Here is a 21,438-nt window from a genome sequence, read left to right as displayed (position 1 = left end):
AAGAAAAGTAAAAAATAGTGTCTGCCCTAGAAGAGCTTCCAGTGTAATGTAGGAAACAACATGCAAATAACCATGTACAACCCAGATGTATAGACATTCGATAATCTCAGAAGGAAGGCACTAGGATGCAAATCAGGGAAGGCTTTCTTGTAGAAGATGGGATTTTAGCTGGGACTTGAAGGAAGCCAGGGAAGGTAGAAGATAGACCTAAGTAGGAAAGAATGCTAAGCATGGTGGACAAGCCAATGGAGACAATAAGGGAAACTGATACTAAGTATTATTCAATTTCTATCTCTCAATTCTATGAAGCTTTCTACTTCAGCTGATCTTTCCCTTCCTCTGCTGAATAATACCCAAGAAATTTTGGTTCAAGATATAGAAGTATCACTCCATTTTAAAAATTGATGCTATGTTAGTGGAATGTGAGCTCTAGTGGTCTCTACTAACCTGAAAAGGCTTCAAGTCCAGCTCAACTCCGCTTGTCTTACAAAGAATAGGCAATCTAACTTGAGCTAGGCTCATTTCCCAAGTCTTGCCCAATCAGAGGATTGCTCCTTTATTATTGTTATTACCTTTTCATCATGGCATCCAATAAAACTATTTGCTGAGGTGTATAGTATATGCTGAGGTGTATAGTATGTGCTGAGGTATAATAGTTGTGGTCTGCATTGTTGGAATGAAGTGCCCACATCCATAAAAATCACATCTTTTTTATTATTATCATTGGTATTAACTAATGGTTTGTGCACATCAGTTTTTTTTTTTTTCATTTGCTCCCCTGTTGGCCCTCTTTTGAAAATGAGAGTGATCTTGATACCTTTGGTAAGTGTGTGGGGAGATAGAAGAAAGAAGACAGGGAAAAATTTTTTTTGAGCCTGTCCAAGTTGGGGGGAAGGCTCATTATCAAAAGCTACCAAGGCCATAGATTGATTTTCAGTGAAGGTCCAGTAAAGTAGAAGGTCTATGTTGGGGAGCAGCAGGACATAAGAGTGGGCTGGGCCAAATTTGGATTTGTGGGGACAGTAGGGAGTAATTTATTTAATAGAGGAGGCACCCTTTCATGGAAGCTGAGCCTGACAGAGTGCAAAAGTTACATCAGTGTTACAAAAGTTAACATCAGAAGTATCACAAGAGAGATACAATTCCTTTCTTGGAGGAGGGAGGAGGGGGAAGTAGGGAAGAACCAGAAAAAAAAGCAGTTTTGGATTGGGGTGAGATATGTGGAATATTAGCAAGAAGGAAATTGCAGTTTTGAGGATCTGGGATAAGGTTGTTTGGTGAGCAGGACAGGGAGAAACCTGAAAATTACAGGAGGGTTGACAGAAGGAACAGCAGACAGTTGGCATTTAGCCTGGAGAAATTAAGATATGTTAGCTTTCTTGGTGAGGCTGAAGGGCATAGATGGGGAAGAGAGACGACCTGTTCTGCTGGCCCATTAGGCCAGCAAGGTCCTCAAGGAGCAGGACCTTTTATTCCCAGACTATGGCACATGGGAGATGTTCTCACTGAATTGCTTGGGCTCAGAAAGCAGAAAAGGAAGTAATGGTTAAAAGTTTCAGAAAGGTAGACTTGGGCTCCATTTAAGGTAAAATTTCATAACGATGAAGTGTTTTCCAAAAGTGGAATGACGGGGCTTCATAGATAGGATCGTAGATTTAGAACTGGATGGGACCATTCAACCCCCACCCCCATTTCACAGATAAGGAAACTGAGGCTAAGGGTAAGTGACATGGTCAGGGTTGCAATGCTAGTGTTTGTGTCAGTATTCAAACTCAGCTCTTCCTGACTCCCAGTCTGCCTCTAAAGATAGTGAGTTTCCAGTCACTAAGGGTCTTCAAACAAAGGCTTGTCGGGCACATGGAGAGGATTCCTGTGCAGGTACGGCTTGGGCATGATGAACTGAGGGGCTTCAGGCTCTAAGAGTCAGTGACTACTGCCTTGAACCCTCCCCCCCCCCCCCCCCCCGCCTTCTCCAGGTGGCCTCAGGTAGTGCTCCCTCTCCCCGTGTTTCCTCAAAGCCTTCCACAAGACCCTTTCAAACATTTGGCAGCCCCACGGTCCTCCCCCCAATAGCTCAGTGCGCATGCTTCTCCCCCTCCGAGGGAGCGCGCGCGCGCGCGCTCGCCCTCTCCCAATCCCTCCTCCCGGCCAGCTCCGGGACTGCGCGTGCCAGTTTCTTCCCCTCCCCCACGCCCCTTGTTCGCTTCTTTCTTCTCCAGGCAAGGGGAAGGAATCGAATTCCGAGTTCGCGATCGGATCGAGTGCCCCGCCCCTCTCCTCGACATTTTGCCCAGGGAGGGAGGTAGGAGTTGCCCCAGGGACGGCCCGGGCAGGGGAGGGCGGGGAGTGCTTGTGACCCAGGCTTGTAGTGGAGGGGGAGACTCCTGCGGCGAGGGCGGGAGCGGGGCGGGGGGGGGGGGGGGGGGGGGGGGGGGGTGGCCCCCGGCGGGGGGGGGGGGCGGGGGGGGGGGCCGGGGGGAGGGGGGGGGGGGATACCGAGGTGGGAGGGAGCGATGGGAAGAACAGCGGCGGGAGAGAGGAAGGCATGGGGAGAACAGCCGATGGGGGAAAGAGGAATGGACAGAACAGCCGCGGGGGGAGGGAGGATTGGTAGAAAGAACAGCCATGGGGGGAGGGGCAGAGAGAACAGCCCAGGGAGGAGGGAGGGGCTGGGAATAGGGCCGCGGGAGGTGAGGGTAGAATTGGGAGAACAGCCACCCTCGGGGGGAGGGATTGAATGGAGAGAACAGCTGGAAGGGAGGGGAGGGGCACGCGTGGGGAAAGGGGGGCTGTGGGATAACCTTTGGGGGAGCAGAAGAGGACGGCCGGGGAGGGGGTGGTTGAAAACCCCAGCGGGGCGCCGGGGATGGGGGTGTCCTGGAGAATCGTTCCTGCGCTGGCGAAGGCGCAGGTGGTGGCTGGAGTGGCCTGAGCCTGCCTCGAACAGGTAGAAGATGCTGAATTTGAATCCAGAGGCTCAGGTCGCAAGGACCAGACCTACCCAGTCTCTTAGAAACCCTGTGCGGGTCCCCCCTGAGGCAGTTTCCCCATCTGCAGAATGAGGGGCTTTGGACCAGCCGGTGTCCCCAGCTTCCTTTCTAGTTCTCAGTCTCTGATCTTTGGAGAGTTTGCCAGTGTTTGGGGGAGGGGGGTGGGAGTTCTCCCGCAGAGGGTCGTGTTCAAGGTGCTTGTCTTTCCTTTCCCCCAAAAAAATTATTTTTGAAAAGCTCTGCAGAGGACATCTCTGTTCCCATTTCGGTCAGAGCTGTGCTTAAATTGCAGAGAAGGTAAGGCATGGAGCCTTCTGGTCGGAAAGAAAAACCCAAGGTGAAGGAGCCTGTGAACCGAGTAGAGAAAGCCAGGCAGAGATCAGCTCAGCAGGAACTGAAGCAAAGACAAAGGGCAGAGGTGAGCCCCAGCTGTTCTTGGGTTGTTGTTCAGTCCTTTCAGTCACCCCAAGTGGGGTCTTCTTGTCCAAGGGCCTGGAGTGGCTTGCCATTTCTTTCTCCACCTTGTTTTACACCTGAGGAAACTGAGGCAAACAGAGTTAAGTGACTTGCCCAGGGTCACACGACTAGGCAGTATCTGAGGCCATATTTGAACTCGGGAAGAGGAGTCTTCCTGACTCCAGGCCCAGTACTCACCCAGCAGCCTGTTCCTGGGTGCCTGAAAGGAAACTGATTCCTCATTGGTCTCCCTGCCCCATGCTTCTGTCTTCAGCATACATACCTTCCATACAATTGCCAGGACTTTTCCTGAAAAGCAGGTCTTGCCGTTTCACTCAATAAACTCCAGGAGCTCCTTGTTTGTTATCTCTAGGCTCAAATATAAGCCCTCCCTTTCTAGCCCTTTTACACACAATTCCCATTCATGAATCCTAGGGTCCTGCCAAACCCCTCCTATACCTCTCATTTCTGTGCATTTTCACTGACTGTCCTCCATACCTGAAATGCTCTCTGTCCTTGTTCTACTTCTTAAAATCCTTGGTTGCTTTCTCAGTTTCTCTTTTCTTCCATCCCTTCCTTTTCATTCTGCCTACCATCACTCTAGTCCTATCCAGAGGCATTGTGGCCCTATGGGAGCAACTTAGGAAGGTGAGTGTCCCAACCCCAGCTCTGTTCAGGGCCTGGCTCTGGAGGCCTCCTCCGGGGGAGCCCACTGCCCTGGAGGATAATCAGTACCTGCCCTCAGCTGAGTTACTGTATGGACACCGTAGCTCTCCACTACCAACAAGCCTTCTGCCCTTCATTATTCTTCATCCTGGAGGAAGGAAGAAAGGGCTTCTGTCCCTGCCCCATGCAGACACTGGGTCAGAGGCCTCCTTGCCCCAGGATCGTCTGCCCTGTGTCCTTACTGTGGCCCTCCATCTTCACCCAAGAGCCCAGGCATGAAGGTCTGCCATTAGCAGGAACTTGGGCTTCTGCCTTCATACCTCCTCCTCCCTTCCACATTTCTGATCCTGGGAGGTTGGCATTCACAGTTGGCACTGCCCTTCTCAAGGTTGGGACTTGGTAATGAAGGCTGGCACTCCAGGGCCTTCTGCCACCACACCAACACTACAGCCCACCCTTGACACCAAGCACCCACACGCTGGAATAGAAAGGTTCCTCTGTTCTGGAATGGCCATGAGTTACCTGGATTACCTACAGCAGAGGCCAACATAGGGCCTTATTCATAGTAAGGAATTCACAGAGGCTTGTTAATATAGTTAATATTGAATTAATACGTAGAGCCCTCATGCCCCTTTATCACAGTCTGCTTTATATCATTGATATTTGTGAACTTGCCACCTCCCTACTGCAATGACCAGTGGGTCATGGCATGGATCAGACTGCTGAGGTCTTTTAAAGTTGTTTTCCTTCAGAATCTCTTTATATGTTGGTGTTGTTCTACAGACTTCACTAAGCATCAGTTCATACAAATCTAACTAGATTTCTTTGAAATATCAGCCCTTTTGTCATTTTGGGCAGCAAAATTATATTCCATTATATTTGTAAACTGATTTCTTCACTCGTTCCCAAATTCATGGCTTTTTAAAGTTAATGAGTTCTGTTTGGCACAAACACTTTGCTCTTTGGGAGTCATCTCTGGCCAGTGACTACGTGACCTACTGTTTCGGTTTCACGACGTGGTGTTGTGGAACCGTCTCAAAGAATTCAGTCAGACCACTTCTAATCCAAGGATAAGCTTACCCCATCAGTGGGTAGATAGGCAGTCAGGAGGATACCAAATCTAGATCATAGGAGAAAGGCAAATATGGTTGATGGTAACAGATTTTTGCTGTTATTGTACCTCAAACCATTTTAAAAACTCACTTCTCAAAAACAAATGTAAAGAATAGAACTGTAAACCCCTAACAGTTTGTTTCAAAGGAAAAGAGCTACTCCAATAATATCACACGAATAGCATTTGATTTGTTCAGTTTCCCTGTTTTTGTCTATCCTCATCAGATTTTCTTGCCATTGTTTTTATATAGTTGTAGTCACTGAAGGCCAGTTCTGCTCTCTTTTCTCTGTCTCATATCACATCTCTCTATTTGTAACTTCTATGGTTCAGTGAGCATGTTATATTAGCCCTTCCCCAGTAGTCATCTATTTCTAGGTTTCACTATTGTTATTATAAACAATGCTGCTTTGAATATTTGCATCTATGTCTTTTCCCCTTTCAATGACATCCTTAGGCTTTAGAAATCTTTTTGTATGTTGCCAGATTGTTCTCCTTCAAAATAGACCAGTGCTGCCTTTTGCCCTTGTCCTCCCTTCCTCCCTCTGTAATCAGTTTTGTGATTTTTAATGACTGTTGCCAGTTCGGCACTTTCTGCCTGTTCCTGATGTCTCCTTGCCTTTGATCCCTTCCTATAGAATCTCTGGGCTGTACTGAAAACAACATACTGAACGTCTTCGTTCCAAGCCTCATTTTCTTCTCTTGTAAATCTGGAATAATGGTATCAGTAGTCCCTGCCTCGCAAATGTCCATGATGACTGTTCTCACCAAAAAAACGGTTTCATCTTTTTTCCCTTCGCGTCAGCTGGGAAGCCCGGTCTTCCAGCCGCATTTGTAAACAGGCCCTTTCACAAAGCCCTTCCTGATAATCGAGCTGAGTACCTTACTTTATCTCTGCCATCTTTCTTTCTCCTTCAGATTTATGCTCTCAACAGAGTCATGACCGAGCTGGAGCAGCAGCAGTTTGACGAGTTCTGTAAGCAGATGCAGCCTCCAAGAGAATGAACTCTCCCCAGCATTGAGACCAGGTGGGGCCCCTGAGGCTTCGGTCATGACCTCTGTAACCAGTTCTTCTGAGGTGGTTCGCTTTGGGCCATACAGATGTAGAGACAAAGATCTATGTACTTCCTAAAGCTGGATAAATCTGAATCTACTGCTCTTTGTGCCTGCCTCTTCACCCATCCCTCTCTTCCTCAGGTCAGCATCATCTTTCTGAAGACCTTTTTTTCCCCTGGATTTTTTTTTCAGTTTCAGTTGTTTGCGGGGTGGGGGAGCTGGGAATCAGTGTTTCTAGTGGTATTTTCTCATTTCTCCAAGAAAACAAATAAACTACAAATTCAAGGCCTGCTTGTCCAAGCCTTAGCTTGGATGTCCGAGTCCTAGAGGCTGGAGTTTTGGTGGGTAAAAAAAGTGGAGATGAGCAAAGAAAACCCAGCGTGCTCAGTATCCCACAAAGAAAGGACGCTTGACATATTGATGGGATGTTCCTGCTGCTTCCAGCCCCATCCATCCGTTGCTACTGTTGCTCTTCATCTGCAGCTGCTTCCAGCTGTCAGGTTTTTGGGGGTGATGAGAGGGAGAATGGTGCGGAATGGTTGCAGACAAGTGGGTCGTTGGCCCATATTTGTGGAAATCCCATAATCCTGACTGGAAACCTCAAAGCCAGGTTTCTTCTGTTGCCCTCCCAAATGGACACTGAACAGATTGACCACAAGAGGCGGGTGGGTTTTTGGTGCTTATTCTCTTTCCTCTGGGAGCAATGGGAGCAGTCCTAGAAATTAAGCAATGAGAAATTAAGCAGTGAGAAATGAGCAGAGACAACCAGCTACCTATCTGAATTTTTGAGGATAGTCCCTTGAATTTCTCCTACTCTCACTTGTTTTTAACAGGTGTCATAGATGTGGTCATTTCTGCCTAAAACCTTGTAGGTGAGGCTATATCACCTCAGATTCATCTATTTTCTGATATTGGGGAGGAGGACGCTATCCTTTTTCAGGGACAACGGACTGGTCTGCTATAGAAATGGTTTAGGAAATGATTTGTGAGATTGTAGATAGGAAAAAGGTCACTCTGAGAGAAATAAGATGGGAATGTGTGGGAATGTCCTGTGTCCTCCAAGGAGTCCAGACTAACAAGGTTCAGCTATGAATTCACCTTCCCAGTGAGGTCACCAGAGCATGTTCTGGGCTGCCCAGGAACTGCTCCTTCCCATATTTCCTCTATGCCCCTGCTGGAGCTTCTAGAGTCCTAGCATTGCAACCTTGAGAAAGGGTGGCAGGGGATGATGGGAGAGTCTCAGCCCTAGTCCCCCTCTGCCAAGGTTGTGCCTGAGGGAGATGTGGTCCAGCATTGCAAGTTGGAACTTGGAATAAATTTTCACATAACAATAATGTTACAAAGGATAGTCAGTTTCTTTTATACTTTATAATTCAGCTAATTATAGATTGAACAGGCCTTTATAGGATCTCTTAGGAATACAATATTATTTTTGTAGGGAATGTGCCAAGTTCCAAATAGCCAACTTGTAGACCCATGGAGCAAAACCCATTGGTAAATTGGGGACTGTCTTTGTTACGTTCTCTTTCATGGCCTGGCTTGTACCTGTGATAAGCTGGGAACTGATGCATTCTTTTGGTGTTAGAAGGTGCTGCTCCAAAGCAGAGACAGGCCTCTGCCCGGGGTGGGGGGGGGTTGGCAGACTCCTCTTCTCATCCAGGGACTCCCTTCTCCATACTCCTTTCCTCCTGGCTGGGGTGCTCGAGCGGTCAGCCATGTGGCGGAACTATTCACACACCCCTGCTTGGGAACCTCCTAAGTCCAGGGTGTTGTGTTTTCAGTTTTTTGTGGGCCCCAAGGAGGTCAGAACTGCTGTTGCTCTGTATTAAAAAGTCCAACTAACGCAGATCCATTTGAAATACAAGCATTGGCTCTGCCAGCTGAGTAGCTAGCAAGGTTACCAGCAGAGGAAGTTTGCTTGTCTTGGGGTGGATAGGATTGGGGGTGGGAGTGGAGATGGGCTAATAAGAGGAGGATTCAGCTGGAAGAGAGAAGGCCTTTCATCAGTTCCTAGTTCAGAAAGCCACTGATACATCTATGACCGGTCAGTCCCCAAACGATTATAGCCAAATTCCTTCATCTATGGAATTGGTATAGCAATCCCAGCCCTCTCACTTTCTTTTGAGAGGGAGCCCAAAGGAATCAGTTAGATTTTAGAAAACACCGGCCCTAAGAAACAATAGACTCAGTCAGCTATAATAGGAGTTGGGGACAGGGGTTCATGAAGGCCACATTATTTTTTAAACTTGGAAGGCAGGTGCTCATTTCTAAATTTAGAGACTCAGCTGCACTTTCATTAAAGAAAGTCCTTCAGTCAGAATTGGACAATACAAGTGGGAAATAGTGATTTTTTTTTGCCCAATTCTAAATTTTTATTAATTTATTTTGATTTATCAACAATCACTTCAATAAGCTTTTGATTCTTAAATTTTTCTCCCCCTCCCTCTCCATCTCCCTTCTTAAGACAGTGCACAATCTGATATAGGCTATACATATACATTCCTATTAAACATATTTTCACTTTAGTGATGTAAGAATTAGAACCTATAGGAGGAACCACCAGAAAGAGGAAACAAAACATAACAGAAGAAAAAAAAATAGCAAATAGTATGCTTCGATCTGCATTCAAATTCCATAGTTCTTTCTTTGGATGTGGATAGCATTTTCCATCACGAGGCCTTTGGAGATGTCTCAGATCCTTGCATTACTGAGGAAATAGTGTTGTTGTTTTTTTTTAACAGACTGTAACTTAAACATCCAAATGGGTGTTGTCACCTTCACGATGGTTTGCTTGGGAAGCTGTATTTTGTGCAGCCATGGCTCATAACCCTGGTAGCGCTTCTCTTAGAATTGTCTTCACAATCCGAGCCATGTTTTTCTGGAAATCCTCAGTGGTAGCAAGCATTTGTCTTTTGAGGGTAGATTTACTTGATGATGTTGGCAACTTGGTCAGAAGTTTTTTGGGGCCCTCTGTAGGAAATGAGAATAAGCAGGCTGAAGAATCCCAGAATTGGCTGAAAAGCAAGGTGTTCTCTATAAAGGGATGGGACTACCTTAGGTGGTTCATAAGGCAAGTCCCAAAGAAGAGCTGAGCTTCAGTTGGTCCCCTTTTCTAGGGCTCTAAAGGGAAAAAAAGATAATTACGAGGTGGAGGCAACCTGAGAGTTTTGAGGCCTTCAAGGTAAAGATTTCCTCTGGCAAAGGACAGGGCTGGAATTCCAGTTAAGGTTAGGTTCCTGCTTCCTTATTGGAATGAAGCCTATAGAGCTTTCAAATTTGGTAGCTCCTGAGAATTTGGCAAATGACAGGTCTTACTGTGGTAGGGATGGTGAAGAGGTGGGCAAAAACCACTTTCCATAACTGGGACTCTACGATTTTATCATGGGGGTAGAAGGCCCCATGAAAATCAGCATTAGGATAATGAGGCTGTGAGAAGGAGCATCTGGTTGGGTGGAAAGTAGAGGCCAGGCTTTGAGGTAGTTACCAGCCCTGGAGATCTGATTCCTGCAGTTGCTGGGGGCTTAGACTACATGGATTTCTCTGGTCCCAGCTCTGAGAGCCAAAAATGTTTTCAGCAATGCTTGTACCTTTGCAGTCTTTGTAGAGCCCCCAAAGAAGGCTATTTTGGGGAATCCTTATTTGGATGGATGAGTTCTGTCAAACCTGTCTCATTCATAATCACATTTCACATTTACATAACTGTAACTAAGACATTTCTAGGATGCCAAAACATAGTGTGTTGATGTCAAATCCCACAGTAACATTGAGAGTCAGGTATTTGGGAACATTTCCCCGATTTCTAGAGCTTGGGATGAAAACCACACATGTATGTGGTCCCAGAATACATAGATAATGGACTCTTGCTACATTTTGTCCGTTCGTGTTATAACTTTCAAAGAAGCCAAAGAGGTATAATCTTGAAACTGTGTTTTTTAAAAGGGGGAAAATTTTGAGTAGCAATATTCCAAACTGGTTTCATGTCCTTGAGATTTAGCATTTTTTAATGCTATGAACACAGTCTTCCTAGCACTAACATTAGTGGCAGGCTCATGAGTCACTCAACCACTTCTGGACCGACCATGTTCTTTCTGCCTCTCCTGTCTACATAGCAACAAGAAACAAACACCAAGTAAGACCAAAAGCCCAGCTGGAATGATTGTGTGGTGGAGGAGGGAGCAGGGCTTTAAAACAACTGGCTTTTCACACCTTTCCAAGTGGTTGAGGTTGCCAATGTTCTTTTCCCAACCTAACCCTCCCATGTAAATAAAGGAAATTCTTCTTAAAGGACAGACTATTATTGTTCCCTTAAAGTTTTCTAATGTGGTAGAGGATGGGATGGAGAATCTTGAAGGAAAGCAAAAATCTTGAAGTTCATTTCTCCGATTTGTGAGCCCATACACAGCTCACTTAAGTCATGGTGAAAAAGAAAGGTTTATTAAGGATTAGGTGCAGCATGATGGAACACACTGGCTTGTTCCCTGAGAGCAAAGGGAATGTTTGGTGAATGAGTTGTTCCCGGTGCTGGGGGCCAAGCTAAGCTATGCCCCATGTGGTGGCTGGGAAGAAGATGTAGGAGGTGACCCAAAACCAAGTGGTGGAAAGGAGTCATAGAGAATGAACACCAGAACACCAGGATAGCACCTGAAAGAGAAAACCCATGCCTAGAGGGAATAATACCTGTGTGGCAACCATTCCTAGAGCCCACTCACCCCCCCCCCCAGCTTTTTCATTTTAATTTCCTAAAATGTTCAAGATTATTAGGGATTGAATTATGATTATAGCTGCACTCTCTTTCCATGAAATCCCAGCAAACCTGGAGGGAAAGAGAGGAGGCAGGAGTGGCTATGACAGCCAGCACTGAGATCCACGAGTAGACGATGATCTCCTCTGGCTGGTGACCAAGTCTGCTCCACTACTTAGGAGCCTAAAGAAGATTGAGTAAGGTCAGTCTTATGATGGTAAGCTTAGACCTTTATCACACTTCTGACTAGAGGAAGTTTGACATGCTCACTGTCTAGTCCATAATGCATGGGAAAGGCAAATGGGGCTATTGGCAGCACAGTCAGGAGGGTGATCCCGATGGGGGTAACAGGGTTTTGGGGTAAGGAAGGTGCCTTCTCACCCCTGGGCACACAGAAGGAGCCAGCAGTAAGATGATGGTGTGATTGCTGATGCCAGCATATGAGAGGTGAAATAGGACAGAGTGGCGGGGAAGGACAGGATTAGACCCACAGAAGAACCATCCCAGTACAGTGATAATACCGAGAAGGTAGATTGGCCTGGTTCTACTGCCTAATTCAGTGAGATATGAGTACTAATCACTCCGGGCCCAGAATGGATTATTCAAAGCCTCACAGAACAACTGTTTTCATTTTTATTAAACCCCAGATTTCTACTCACCTAGGATAAAATTCACCTTCTTCAAAAACTGGGACTCAAGATTTTGTTCTGGGGGTAGAAGCATTGGTCCAGCCTGAAGCCTATCATCAGGATGGCCAGGCTGCAAAGAAGGAGCTTGTTGCCTTTGGATAAGGGGAAGGTGCAGGCCAGCAAGAAGAAAGCATGGGGGCAGAGTCATCCCTGGCACATGAAGGGGATCCCTGTGAAGGATGTGATGCTCTTAGTACTTAGAATTCCTTTAAATGAGGGGACCTACCCAAAAGCATGCTTTTCTCTCCCCTGAAACCAGGGCCCCCCCCCAGGACATCAGCCTTTTGAGGGCAAAGTCTCAGGAGCTGTAAAACTTGCATATCAGACAGGGGGGAAGTTGCCTATACTATCAAAAGGGCACGTGCTTTGAGTGGTGTTTGTAGCAATGGGGATGGCCTTGCTCTAACCCATCCTTTTCCTGGCTGGCCAGGATTAGGGGGCCTGCCAGAAAAGCAGAACTGACAGTGGCCCTGGCCTGGGAATTAACAGCTCCATGCCATCATAAACCAAGCCAGTTGGCTGGATGCTGAAGTTGGGCAGCACTACAGTCCCTGGGGAAACTCAGAGATGGGGTTATACGCAAGAGTGAACATGTACAGCTAGCTTCTTTCCTTGGACAGTCACCATGAGAGCCCTTTGCCTTCTCCACAGAGCTCCACAGCAGACGAATGAGACACCTGACTACAGACATGTCCCCCAATGAAGGCCCAGGTAGAAATCCTTAGGTAGCCACGCATCCCTGTAAAGCCTAAAGGGTGCTGGGAAACCCTGCCTGCCTCCAAAGCTCCTGTCTGCTTTTTGTGGACACCTGAAGTTCTGACATAACTCGAGGTGTTTTATTTAAGTGTCCTGTGTCCCTATGTAAGTGTCCCAGGAAGCATAACACATTAGTGTTAGCTGCTATTAGCATCAGTAACATGAATTGGTTTGTCCAGAGTCTGTGGAATCCTCCATCTAGACCCAGGGTTCTTCCCTTCTTCTGTGTCATGCCCCCCCCAGGCCACCATCTGGTGAAGTCAAGGACCCCTTTTCAAAATAAGGTAAAGTACATAGGATTATAAAGGAAACCAATTATATTAAAATACAGTAATCAAAATATTTTTTAAAACAAGTTCACAGGGGCAGCTAGGTAGCAGATAGAGCTCTGACCTTAGAGTTAGGAGGACCTGAGTTCAAATCCAACCTCAGGCACTTGACACTTAATAGCTGTGTGACCTGGGCAAGTCATTTAACCTCAGTTGCCTCACCAAAAAAAAAAAAAGTTCACAGACCCCAGCTTAAGAATCCCTGATCTAGGGACACCTTCAGTCTCTAGGAAGTCACATCGCAATGAGTTATAGCTCCCTCCAGCCTGGGAAGTGTTTATAATGTCTATATATAAGTATAGCTAGGTAGTGTGGTGGATAGAGTGCCAGGCCTAGAGTCAGGAAGACTCATCTTCCTGGTTCAAATCTGAATTTAGACACTTACTAGCTGTATGACCTTGGGCAAGTCCCTTAACCTCAGTTTGCCTCAGTTTCCTTATCTGTAAAATAAACTGGAAAAAGAAATGGCAAACCACTCCAGTATCTTTGCCAAGAAAACAATGGGTTCACAAAGAGTCAGACGCAATTGGAACAAATGAACAACAACGTAAGTATCTGAAGCCTACACCTAAAGCAACATTATGCCATCAGCCTTGACCTCTGAGCAATATCAAACCCCATATTCTGCCTGCATCTTAGTTTCAAACATGTGAACCTAACTCTCTTTGTCAAGCAGTTACAGTTCCAAATCCCACTCCTGTCCCTTTTCTCCTGCCAACCAGCACACAGATGGGGTGGGGGTTAGTTCTTGCTAGGTGCAGGTCTTTATAGCATTTCACCAGTCAGGAATAGGCCATAGCAAGTGTGAGAAGATTCAGAGAACTAAGTCCATTCAGGCCCTGGCTCTGAAGTGGTTGCTGGGCAAAACCAGGCCAGTCCTACAGCTCCTAGAGAGACTCTGAGATCAAGAAGGGGCCTCAGGGATCATCCTAGCTGGCTGGCTGTGAAGGACCCATAAGTATCCAACAGCTCCAAGAGTCTTAGTTTGTGAATGTGAATCTGGAAGTTTTTATTTTCACGAGTGCAATTTTTCTAAGAAAAGAGACAGTGCTCTCTGGTGGTAGAAGTGTGGGTTCTGTTCTCAAGATCAGAGGGCCTTCTAGGGAATGGGGAGCCCTTTGGGAGACCTTAAGAGCTAGAAGGGGCCATATAAATAATTTAGCTCAATTCTCCCCTTTCCTCCACCATTTTACAGATGGAAAAAGTGAGGCCCAGAGAGGGAAAGAGCCAGAATTTGAAGCCAGTTGCCTGACTTTCAACCCATTCTGAACCATAATGAAAGTGTGAAGTCAGTGGACACTCCCATTCATCTCTTCCTTGCACCCTTCTCCATGTAGGTAAAACACTCATTTTGGCCTTAGGCACATATATATGTCTGAACACCCCTTGCAAACCAGTTTGCTCTACCCTGATGACTGTGCCCAGGCTTCAGTAGTTTCCAGGGTAGAAATAATATGACAAAGCAATTCATGTGATGGTGATGTCTTACTATCAGATAAATATTCTAAAGAACAGGGGTCTAGCTATCCATGAGGGGATTGGGTCAATGCTTTGCCATCTTTCCTTGTTCATACTAATCCTTGCTATATTCTATCCTTTCATTTCTATTCCCTAATCTAGAGTGGGTCTGCCTGGCTCCGTTCCAGGAAGATAGGGACCCAGGGATAATACAGCCATCCCCCAGGAGATTGACATGAGAATGAGTACTTGACATGTCTTATGAAAGGGGAGTCAGAAGACTAAGTTGGCCCTCCCCAATCTTCCAACCACATACATATGACTATTTCCCCTACTGCTTGTCACAACATCTTAAATTCTACCATTAGAGATGGTTTGATTTGTTTTGTTTTGTTTTGTTTTAGTCCTCAGTATTCACTTCTTGAAAGGCAAACAACTCTTGGAGAGGCAGCACATTAATTGCCACTAATCCATACATAATGGTCAAAGTGACTAGGCCCTGTATGACTTGTCTGGACACAGGATGGGTGCTGGGAATGGGGAGAAGGGAGAGGGGTCCTTAGAGAAGAGGTGTCAAAGACAAACTCCTGGAGACTTCAGTTTTACTTGGGAAGGCTCCCTTGGGCAAGTTCTACTGAGTCATTTCCACCTCTGGGCAGACCCCATGCTTTCCCATCTCCAGAGACCTGTAAGGCCTTCTGACTCTTGGGGCTTCTAGTTCAATATGACCTGAAGAAGAATCCCTTTTGCAGCCTCTTTAATAAGTCACATAGCCATCCCAGCTCTGGCCAAAGATCTCCCAGTGTCAGGGCATATTAAGCCTCAAGAAGCAGCCCACACCAACTTTATCTTCTCATTTTTGGAGAGGTGGGAGGTGGGATCGTGAACATGGGATGCTGAAACAGTGCTGGGCTTGGAGTTAGAGATTTTAGGAATTTGGGGTTAAGTCCCAGCTCCTACATTTACAGCTGTGGGACCCTGGACAAGTCATTTCAGATCCATTTCATCATTTGTAGAACGAAGATAATACCCTACCCCTCAAGACTGGAGAGCACTCAAAGTTGTGTGTATGTTTGTGTGTGTGTGTGTGTGTGTGTGTGTGTGTGTGTGTGTACACATGTGATCTGTTATGAACTCTGGATTTGGATTTGAGAGGACCTGGGCTCCTATCCTAGTGCCATGTCTTACTAGATCTGTGACTTTGGCCAAATTACTTCCCTCCTCCAGAACTGTTTCCTCATCTATAAAATCTGATGATCCCTGGGATCCCATCCAACTCAAATCTATGATCCTTAAATCTTCCCCTCTAACTTACCACAACTATTTTCAGTTCTGCTCTTTGGGGCCAAGTAAAAGAAAAGTCAGGGCAGCTAGGTGAAGCTGCAGAGGATAGAGTGCTGGGCCTGGAGTCAGGAGGACCTGAATACAAATCTGACCTCAGACACTTACTAGTTGTGTGACCCTGGGCAAGTCACTTAACCCTGTGTGCCTCAGTTTCCTATCTATAAAGTGAGCTGGAGAAAGAAATGGCAAACCAACCCACCATCTTTGCCAAAAACAAAAACAGACAAACAAACAAAAAAACAAATGAGATCACAAGGAGTAGGATATGACTGGAACAAAGAAAAGTTTAATCCCTCTTCCCAGTGACAGCACTTGAAATGCTTGAAGACAGCAATCATGTTTCCCTTAAGTCTTCTCTTCTGCAGGCTAAATGTCCTCAGTTCTTTCCATTGAAGATTATAGGGCATGTTTTTGAGGCCCTTCACCCATCCTGCTCACCCTTCTCTGCACCATCTACAGCTTGCCCAAAATTAAACACAACGCTCCAGATGTGATCTAGGTAGGGTGGGGGCCAGGTGGACTGTCACTTCTTCTGGACGCCATGCTTCTCAATGCAGCCTAAACTTGGGTTCACTCTCTAACTTTCCTATCATGCTATTGAGTCACTGAGCTCATCCTTTAAGGATGCCCCAAGTCTTTTTCATGGATCACTGTCTAGCTACATCTCCCCCATCCTGAGTGTGTGCAGTTAATTTTTTGAACTCAATTGCAAGACTTAACATTTTTCCCTACCAAAGCATGCTATTGGATTTGGACCATCTTAACCTCTTGACATCTGTTTGTGGGGGGGGGGGACTTGAAGGACCAAGACTCCTCGATCTCTTGCTTAGTTCTCTGGCTGCCATTGACCAGTTGAATAGAAATGCAAGCAGAGGAAGACAGCCAGCACATAGAAGATGACAAGCACTCCACTGGGGGCCATCCACCATCAGAAGCAGGGCCAAAGGAAGTGAAGTCAGCAAAGTCATTTAGCTTGACACCTGCTCAGCAGGTTGAGGATCGGGCACATTGGGGGAAAGGTAAGGGTATAGCAGCAGATGATGCCAATGACAGGAGTGAGAGACTGGGCAAATGAAGCCTTGACTGACCTCAGGCATTCTCCCAGTCGTCCCTACGGTAGAGGTAGGATCCTCATTTCCCAGGCTTATGGGGCCACTAGCCGTTACACCCCACCGCTCAAGAGACACAGGTGAACTGCTTTTGGCTGCACAGGATTTCTCCAAGCACCAGGCACCATGGCACCAAGATGTAGATTCTCCACAATCCTATGGCCTCCAGTCTTATTCCCTTTTAAGGGACAACTCCCCATTCTCAATTCCGAGACTACTGAAATACACGCTCTCCTTTGGGCTGGAGAGGAGAAAGGTGGGGAGCGCCAAACCTAGAATCCAAACCTCTTGGCTCCCAGTCCAGCGTTTACCTCACCAGCCGCTTGTTCCAGCTTTGTAGAGTTAGCAAAGGCCCAGGTCCTACAGGTGAATGAAGAGCTGGAACCAGGCAGACACTGCCTCCAAGAGGCTGCTCCTTAAAGGCAGTGTCTCCTAGGAGCGAGCCGTGACTTTGAATCTGGGTTCAGAGTGATGTTCCTCTAGGGGAGTCACTCAAACTTTCTGAAATGTTACCTTATTCATAAAAAAGGGATTACAATAGTTGCACTACTTTCCTCATAGGTCTAAAGGGAACAGAAGACATAATGTATATATAAAATATATAAAACAATTTGTAAGTCAAGAAGTACAATTTAAATGTCCCCTATTATTGGTTTTAATAGATATTTGTGTCTGATGGCAGCCACTTCTAGGGCAGGTGGGGGAAGGAAGGGGAGGGGGAAGAAAGTCACATGCTAACTTTATTATATATTTAAAAGGAAAAGAAAGTTGTACATAATAGATTTGCAGTTTCATGTGCAATCTTTTTTATTTTTTTTCTTTTTATTAATTCATTTTGATTTATCAACAATCACTTCCATAAGCTTTTGAGTTTTAAATTTTTCTCACCCTCCCTCCCCAAGACAGCACACAATCTGATATAGACTATACATACACATTCCTATTAAATATATTTTCACATTAGTGATGTTATAAGGAAGAATTAGAGCCAATAGGAGGAACCACTGGATAGGGGAAATAAAACACAACAGAAGAAAAAAATAGCAAATAATATGCTTCCATCTGCATTCAGATTCCATAGTTCTTTCTCTGGATCTGGATAGCTTTTTCCATAGTGAGTCTTTTGGAGTTGTCTTAGATCCTTGCATTGCTGAGAAGAGCTGAGTCTATCAAAGTTATTCTTTGCACAGTATGGCTGTTACTGTGTACAGTGTTCTCCTGGTTCTGCTCACTTCACTCAGCATCAGTCCATACAAGTCTTTCCAGGTTTTTCTGAAGTCTGCCTGCTCATCATTTCTTATAGCACAATAGTATTCCATTACATTCATATACCACAACTTGTTCAGCCATTCCCCAATTGATGGGCATCCCCTCAATTTCCAATTCTTTGCCACCACAAAAAGAACTGCTATAAATATTTTTATACATGTGGGTCCTTTTCCCATTTGTATGATCTCTTTGGGATACAGCCCTAGAAGTGCTATTGCTGGATCAAAGGGCATGCACATTTTTTTGGCCCTTTGGGCATGGAACTGTGTTTTTTAAAAGGGAAAAATTTTGAGTAGCAATATTCCAAACTGGTTTCATGTCCTTGAGATTTAGCATTTTTAAATAATATGAACACAGTCTTCCCAACACTAACATAGTGGCAGGCTCATAAGTTACTCAACCACTTCTGGACTGACCATGTCCTTTCTGCCTCTCCTGTCTACATAGCAGCAAGGAACAAACACCAAGTAAGACCAAAAGCCCAGCGGGAATGATTGTGTGGTGGAGCAGGGAGCAGGGCTTTAAAACAACTGGCTTTTCACACCTTTCCAAGTGGTTGAGGTTGCCAATGTTCTTTTCCCAGCCTAGCCCTCCCATGTAAATAAAGGAAATTCTTCCTTATTATAGAAGGAAATTCTAACTTGATTATATATTTAAAAGGAAAAGAAAGTTGTACATAATAGATCTGCAGTTTCATGTGCAATCCTCTTTTAAAAAATTCTGTTTTGTTACAGAGATGCTTGTTTTGTTAAGTTCAGAATAAAAACAAAGTCCTCCTTTATTGTGCACTTATTATTCTACTGAATTGTAAAGCCTAGGCATGGGATTTTAATTAATTTCCCTATCCCTAATAGTGAGTGCTCCGGCATAAGACCCTGTACAAAGCAGGAATCAGCAATGCTTGTTGAATGAATGAATGAATGTAGAGGGAGTGTAGGATAATAGAGAGGTAATTTTGAAACTAGAAAGTCCTGAGTTTAAGTCCCAATGCTGACCTTATTTGAAGCAGCTGGTGAGTGCAATGGATGATGGCGTGCTAGGCTTAGAGTCAGGAAGGCCTGAGTTCAGACTGCTTCAGTCTCTGCTGTTGTGACCCTGGTGAAATCATTGTAAAATGAGTGGGTTGGACGTTCTGGTCTCAGCGGTCCTTTCTGGGACCTTCTGTGTATAATCTATGATCCTGTGACCTGGGGAATGGGGATATGTCTGCTATGGCTATGGGAAGCGTGGTGGATTAGAAGTGTTAGAGGACAGGGAGATAAGATGGGGACTGTCCTGAGACACGAGGTCTGAAACCCTCACTTCCGCAGAGTACAGCAGATGTTCAGTTGTTTGGCCACAGCCTCATCTGCTAGATCGAACAAAAAGCTGAAGAGCAGGAGCCAAGAGGCACAATGGGATTTTCTGGAAGAAAAAATCAGGAAAAGCCTGGAATTTTAGAGCTAGAAGAGACCATAGAGATAATTTGCTCCAACCTGTTTTACAGTTATCAAAACTGAGGACTGGAGAGGGGAAGTGCTTTACCCAAGGTCACATATGACGTATATGGCGAGATCAGCACAGAATGCAGGTTTCCCAACTCTGAACCATGTGCCTGGCATGTGTTAGACCAGGCGATGTGCCCACCCTTGGCCCCTGACCTCAGCCCATGGCCACCTTAGCCCCTGCACCATGCCAATCTGTTGAAGCTGCAGAAGATGGAAGACAATCCCATGACCATGTTGCCCAGGGATAGGATGTTAGCAGCATTCTTCCCAGCAAACCTGGCCAGCAGGTTTCTGCTCTTCGCCTGGTGCTTGAAGTGCTTAATGTAATCAAAGAAACCTAGGATGAAGGAGGAGTCAACATGAAAAGTGTCACCAAGGCCTTGAACCTCTGGACTTTCAGGCCTTCTCACCAGCCTGGGGACTTGTCTTCCTAGAATGAGGAGTCCTTAGAGCAGTAGGTAGCTTCTCTATGGGATCTTCATCTTAAGCCCTCTCTTGTCTTATCAGATGGGTGGTGGGTGAGAGAACTGGGATGGGGCATAGAATAATGGCAGGTGTGGAGATAGAGAATGGGACCAATGTGGGGATAAATCATGGAAGCAGTTGTGGATGGAGAATGAAGTCAGGTGTGAGAATGGAGGCTAGAGGCTGACACACTGGAGATTAGAGGACAGAATTAGAAGGCAGGGCAGAGGATGAAGTAAGAGGAAGACCATGGTTTGTATTTGGTGCAATGTGTATGGGGCACATTGAGTTCAGAGCCCTGTAGGAATCAGAATCAGGAGTTTTTACTCAAATCCTCACTGAGCCCCTTTGGGGGATCCCCCCCATCCTTTGTACTCCTCCCTCCCATGCATATTCACTCCTCAGTGGGAATGAGAGGGCATCATCATCATAATTTTTTAAATACTTCATCTATAAGGCAAGGTTAAAAAAAGTTTTCCTCATAATAATGCTGTTAAGTAGGCAATGCATCATATCCATTTTACAAATGAATAAAATGAGTCTCAGATAGGTTGATTGAACTGCCAAGGGTCACACAGTAAATGTAAGAGCTTGGATTTAAACCGAGGTCTCTAAATGCCAAGTCTTAACCATTCTTTGTTTGCATGACACCACACTGAGCGTGGGGCAGTTCCAAGCTTTAGCCCTGGCACTAAACATAATATTCTCATTCCACCAGGAAATGGAATGCCCATTATAATGACCACAGAGTTGAGCCAGAACAAGGCTGAAGAGAGATTGTATCCCCAGCCAAGCTGAAGACTCCAGGAAGAGTGGAGAGAAGAAAGAAGAAGATAGAATAATGATGGCAAAGTAGACCCTTCCATTTAAAGAGAGAGGTTAAATGACTTCCTCAAGGTCACATAGAAGGAGGTGGACAGTGGTATTGGGGAAGACCTCTCCCGGCTCTTCTAGCCCTTGTTGCCCTTTCTTTGCCCCAAACTCACCAAGGGGCACTATCAGCATCTTTAGCTACTTAGCATTCTGGGGGTTCCTGAGGTCTTCCCCTACCAGGACCCCCAAACCCAAGAGAGACACAGGATCTTTAACAGCTCCAGAAAGGCTGAAGAGCAGTAGGGTGGTCAGAGCCTGCCTGACTGTGACTTCAAACACCTGCGTGCCCTTCTGGTGAGCAGGACATCCCTACACAGGGGCACCAAGGAGTTCTTACCCACGTTGGGGTGCGTGGGCCAGAGATAGATGTCTTATACTCTCCAGTTACTTAGGAGGTATGATTTTGGGGCAAGTTCCTTTCTTGGCCTCAGTTTTCTAATCTATAAAGGGAAGTGGGGGTGAGTAGGAGATCTCCCTAGCAGCTTATAAGGGAGACCCTTGGGAGGGAGCCTGGGGTTTCAGGGGGTTCTGGTGTTTCCAGAGTAGCTATAAACACTGTATGCTCAGACTGCTGCTGCCCAGGCCCTTCTTTCTCTGAGTAATGAACAGAGTATTGGTAGAGAATGATACACAACCTGC

General features: G+C 45.8%; 1 protein-coding gene and 1 long non-coding RNA gene across 3 annotated transcripts; both read left to right on the top strand.

Annotated features, from left to right (window-relative positions):
- The first annotated feature begins 2,147 nt into the window (after positions 1 to 2,147).
- LOC114040368 (small vasohibin-binding protein) lies at positions 2,148 to 6,568 on the top strand. Of its 2 annotated transcripts, none has more exons than XM_027858458.1 (3): positions 2,148 to 2,302; positions 3,283 to 3,408; positions 6,142 to 6,568. In XM_027858458.1, exons 2-3 carry the CDS (start codon positions 3,295 to 3,297, stop codon positions 6,226 to 6,228), a joined length of 201 nt encoding a protein of 66 aa, XP_027714259.1. In that variant the 5' UTR covers positions 2,148 to 2,302; positions 3,283 to 3,294; the 3' UTR covers positions 6,229 to 6,568. The 2 variants fall into 2 exon arrangements, with proteins under 2 accessions (XP_027714259.1, XP_027714260.1); XM_027858459.1 differs by lacking the exon at positions 2,148 to 2,302 and adding an exon at positions 2,862 to 2,947.
- Positions 6,569 to 11,103: 4,535 nt separating this feature from the next.
- Positions 11,104 to 21,198, top strand: LOC114040369. The gene is made up of 3 exons (XR_003568776.1): positions 11,104 to 11,222; positions 13,990 to 14,127; positions 20,645 to 21,198. It is a non-coding gene; the product is annotated as an uncharacterized LOC114040369 (long non-coding RNA).
- The last annotated feature ends 240 nt before the right edge of the window (positions 21,199 to 21,438 follow it).

The sequence above is a fragment of the Vombatus ursinus genome, unplaced genomic scaffold, assembly GCF_900497805.2.
Source record: "Vombatus ursinus unplaced genomic scaffold, bare-nosed wombat genome assembly UNPS02013008.1, whole genome shotgun sequence".
In the NCBI taxonomy this organism is placed as follows: Eukaryota; Metazoa; Chordata; class Mammalia; order Diprotodontia; family Vombatidae; genus Vombatus; species Vombatus ursinus.
Note: the sequence above shows the minus strand (reverse complement) of the source record. Positions and strands in the feature narration are given on the sequence as shown.

What these genes read in the sequence shown, in the direction of transcription:
- LOC114040368 (XM_027858458.1), top strand. Translation starts at nt 3,295, where the DNA reads ATGGAGCCTTCTGGTCGGAAAGAAAAACCCAAGGTGAAGGAGCCTGTG. An exon ending in AGCAAAGACAAAGGGCAGAG is followed by an intron (nt 3,409 to 6,141) that starts GTGAGCCCCAGC and finishes TTTCTCCTTCAG; the next exon opens with ATTTATGCTCTCAACAGAGT.